Below are 3,832 nucleotides of genomic sequence, written 5' to 3' on the forward strand. Positions count from 1 at the left end.
GCCTAACAGTTCGAGGCCTAGAGAGATTTATTTAATTTTTTTTAGTCTAGTGTATTCTGTTTATGCTTTTAAATTGTAGTATATTATTTTTATTTTACTCATTTATTTTAGTTTGTTATTTGTTTATATAATTTGTATTTATTTCTTTAAATTTTTTATTTATATATCCTTATTTAAAAAAAAAACACAATTGCTAAAACTTTAACTGAAATTATAATGAAAACAAAAAATAAAATTAAAAACAACATTATTGAAAATATTAATAACAACTACAACAGTATCTTAATTATACTAAAATAACACTGGTTTGAGTCCAAGCTGGGACATCCTGATCACATTCATTCAAAATGAAGACACAAAAATATAAAAATAGAAATAAAAAGCAGTGCAGAATAAAGCGCAAATAAAATGGAAAAAGTCCCCAAATGAAAAGCGAAAGCATGAAACCGATTGGACACAGAGTTTCCGACAGAGCTGAAGAGACGCTGGTGTTTGTTTCTGCAGAGCGTTCAGGGAGGAGCCAAGATGGTGGGTCAGCTGGGTCACGGCGACCAGGCCTCGTACCGTCAGCCGCGGAGAGTGGAGCGTCTGCAGGGCAAAGCCATCCGACAGGTGTCCTGCGGAGCCGACTTCACCGCCTGCATCACCGGTGAGTGCCTCTATAACCACAGACGTCTCAGAGCCGCTGCAGAGGACGCTGGTTTACACCAGCACTCACGAGGCTGAAAAAACCTCTTATTCATGAATTTATCATTCATATATTTCAAATAAATGCTGTTCTTTTGAACTTTCTGTTCGTCTGTGGATCCTAAAAATTAAATGTATCACACTTTCCACAAAAATATGAAGCAGCAACTATTTACCTTCATTATTATTAATAATAATTGACCATCAGTAATAACTGAGCTTTTGAACTTTCTGTTCGTCTAAATAAGAAAAAATAGTAAATAATTTATAATAGGAAAATAGTTGTTTTTAAATTTGGCATATATTTCACATGTACGTGTTTTACTGATTTGGTTTTTTTTTTTTTTTTAATGTAGCCTTGGTGAGTGTATGAGTCATTTATTTATTTATTTTATTTTGTGTGTGTATTTTTTGTTTTTTTTTTTTATCATTTATTTATATTTAATAAAAATAAAAGAATTAGAATTAAACATTTAATAATAATTGACCATCAGTAATAACTGAGCACCAAATCTGCAAAATATATAAAATAAGAAAAAAAAAAGTAAATAATTTATAATAGAAAATAGTTGTTTTAAATTGGCATAGTATTTCACAATAGTACTGTGTTTACTGTATTTATTTATTTTTTTAAATAAATGCAGCCTTGGTCAGTGTATAAGTTATTTGTTTATTTATTTTAATGTGAATCTGTATTGTTAATATTTTCCATTTAACAAATATAAAAAAAAAAAAGAATTCCCAAAAACATTTAAAAATCGTACCCACCCCAAACTCTTAAACATTGGTGTATTATTCATATCTAAATATCAACGAGTCAGATGTGAGATAAGAGTGATAAGAGATAAGTTTTGTGAGGGTCTGTGTGACGAGAGGTTTGTGGTTCCTCCTGCAGACGAGGATCAGATGTACATGTTCGGCTCTGATTACTACGGCTGTATCGGTGTGGAGAACGAGCTGGGCATGGAGGTGCTGGAGCCGGTTCTGCTGGACTTCTTCCAGGAGCGTCCGGTGCGTCAGGTGTCCTGCGGGGACAATCACGTGGTGGCGCTGACCCGCAGCGGGGACATCTACTCCTGGGGCTGCGGAGAGCACGGTGATGTGGTGGTGGTGATGCGGAGAGGGGGGTTATAATGGTGGGGTTGCTGCAGGCACTTCCTGTCACATGACCGCAGGCACGTCTCCTACTCGGATGGGATGTGAGGAGATTTCTCTTCCAAATGCAACGGTGAGAGAGATTTATTGTGGCTGTCTCGTATTTTCAGCATGAAAATACCTCATGAAGTTAGCCTTTAATTGTAATGTTTCCAGTTTTACTATAGTTTAGTCAGTTTGCTTCGTGGTTTATCGAAAATGATTTAAACTGCATTCCCCTAACCTACACATGAGCGTGATGAGCTGGTTAAAAACTTTACACAGAAGGTCAGGTAATGTCTCAACAACATGAAAACCATTGAGCAATAAATACAGTACAGACCAAAGTTGGAAACATGTACTATTTTTAATGTTTTTGAAAAAGAAGTCTCTCTGCTCATCGAGCCTGCTTTATTGATCACAAATACAGAAATAACACTGTACTTATTGTGAAATTTATTACAAACTTAATAATAGTTTCATATTTGAGATTTACTTTAAAGAAAAATAATTTATTCCTGTGATGCAAAGCGAATTTGCAGCATCATTATCCAGCCTTCAGTGTCACATGTAACATCCAGTCTATCACATGATCATTTAGAAATGATTCTAATATTCTGATTGATTATGAGTGTTGGAAAACAGTTCGTCGTCTAAAATTGATGAATATAAAGGTAAAGAACTGCCATTTATCAAAAAAAACCCAAAAAATTCTAATAATATATATTCTACATAATAATTTTTCTTACTATCCACTTTTTTATATTTAAAAACATCTTGCTGAAAAAAAGTATTGATTTTATTAAAAAAAAGAAAGAAAAAAATTACTGCCCCAAATTACTTGACCAGTAGGGATATTGTTAATTACAAAAGATTTATATTTAAAAACCTGCTTCTTTTCTTTTTTTTTCTTTTTTTTTTTTACTTTTTAGTCATCAAAGTATCCTAAAAAAATATCAATGTTATGAAAAATATTACGGAGCAGCAACTGTTTCCAACTTTGATATGACTCATCATATTAGAATGATTTTAAAGGATCATGTGATACAGATCCTAAAAATTCATCTTTGCATCACAGAAATAAATGATAATTTAAAGTATAATAAATCTTAAAACAATTATTTGAAATTGTAATAATATATCCCAATATTACATTTTTTTCTGTATTTTTGATCAAATAAATGCAGGCTTGATGAGCAGAAGAAAACTTCTTGTCAAAAACATTAAAAAACATAGTAAGTTTCCAAAATTTGGTCTGTACTGTATGTCTACTGGTTCCGCATCTTTGCTGTTTGGTGCTCGTTCCTGTAAAGCATTTTAAGTTATTTTACAGACACAACTTTTGATTGTAATAATTTATTTGTTAAGTTGAAATAACCTTAAGATGGAACAAAATGCTCAGAAGTGTCTGTTCATGGTTGGTTAACTAGTGTTAAACTGCTGGCTGGGACCATTCAAAATTTACTAGTTAAGAAAAAAAAAAGTGATTAAAATGGATATGTTTTATAAAAGAAAATTTGACTAATCACACTTTTACATTTGCACTATTAGTCCAGAGTCTGGAATAATAAAGATTTTTTTTTTTTTTGTCTTTTTTAATGTTTCTGAAAAAAGTATTTTCTGTTACAGTAAAAAGCAATAAAAATTAAGTAAATATTACAATTTAAATGGTTTTTACATTTTTATGTTTTTGCTGATTTGGTGATCCGCTATTATCAATTGTTGATGCAAAAAAGCATAATTCTAATGTTGAAAAATGTTAAGGGCTTCAATATTTCTGTGGAAAACGGGACATTTTTATTTTTCAGGATTATTTGATGAATGGAAAGTTCAGGAAGAACAGTATTTATTTGAAATAGAAATCTTTTGTAACATTATTAAAGTGCCCCTATTATGCCATTTTTAAGGTTGCTAAAGGCAGGCGCGACACGGTGCGACCGATGGTCGGAAGATCGTGATGTCCAATGCTATCATTGCTAACTGCCTCTCCTCTCTCATAACTGCATATAAA

General features: G+C 32.2%; 1 protein-coding gene across 1 annotated transcript; it reads left to right on the forward strand.

The window, feature by feature from the left end:
• The first annotated feature begins 483 nt into the window (after positions 1-483).
• On the forward strand, positions 484-1,821 carry LOC122144163 (serine/threonine-protein kinase Nek9-like). The gene is made up of 2 exons (XM_042754866.1): positions 484-649; positions 1,583-1,821. Exons 1-2 carry the CDS (start codon positions 526-528, stop codon positions 1,819-1,821), a joined length of 363 nt encoding a protein of 120 aa, XP_042610800.1. The 5' UTR covers positions 484-525.
• Positions 1,822-3,832: the final 2,011 nt, after the last annotated feature.

Source organism: Cyprinus carpio, unplaced genomic scaffold (genome assembly GCF_018340385.1).
Source record: "Cyprinus carpio isolate SPL01 unplaced genomic scaffold, ASM1834038v1 S000006605, whole genome shotgun sequence".
Taxonomy (NCBI): Eukaryota; Metazoa; Chordata; class Actinopteri; order Cypriniformes; family Cyprinidae; genus Cyprinus; species Cyprinus carpio.

Excerpts from the sequence above, each read along its gene's own strand:
- LOC122144163 (XM_042754866.1), top strand. The coding sequence starts at position 526 with ATGGTGGGTCAGCTGGGTCACGGCGACCAGGCCTCGTACCGTCAGCCG. Across the intron at positions 650-1,582 it reads CTTCACCGCCTGCATCACCG|ACGAGGATCAGATGTACATG; the intron begins GTGAGTGCCTCT and ends TTCCTCCTGCAG.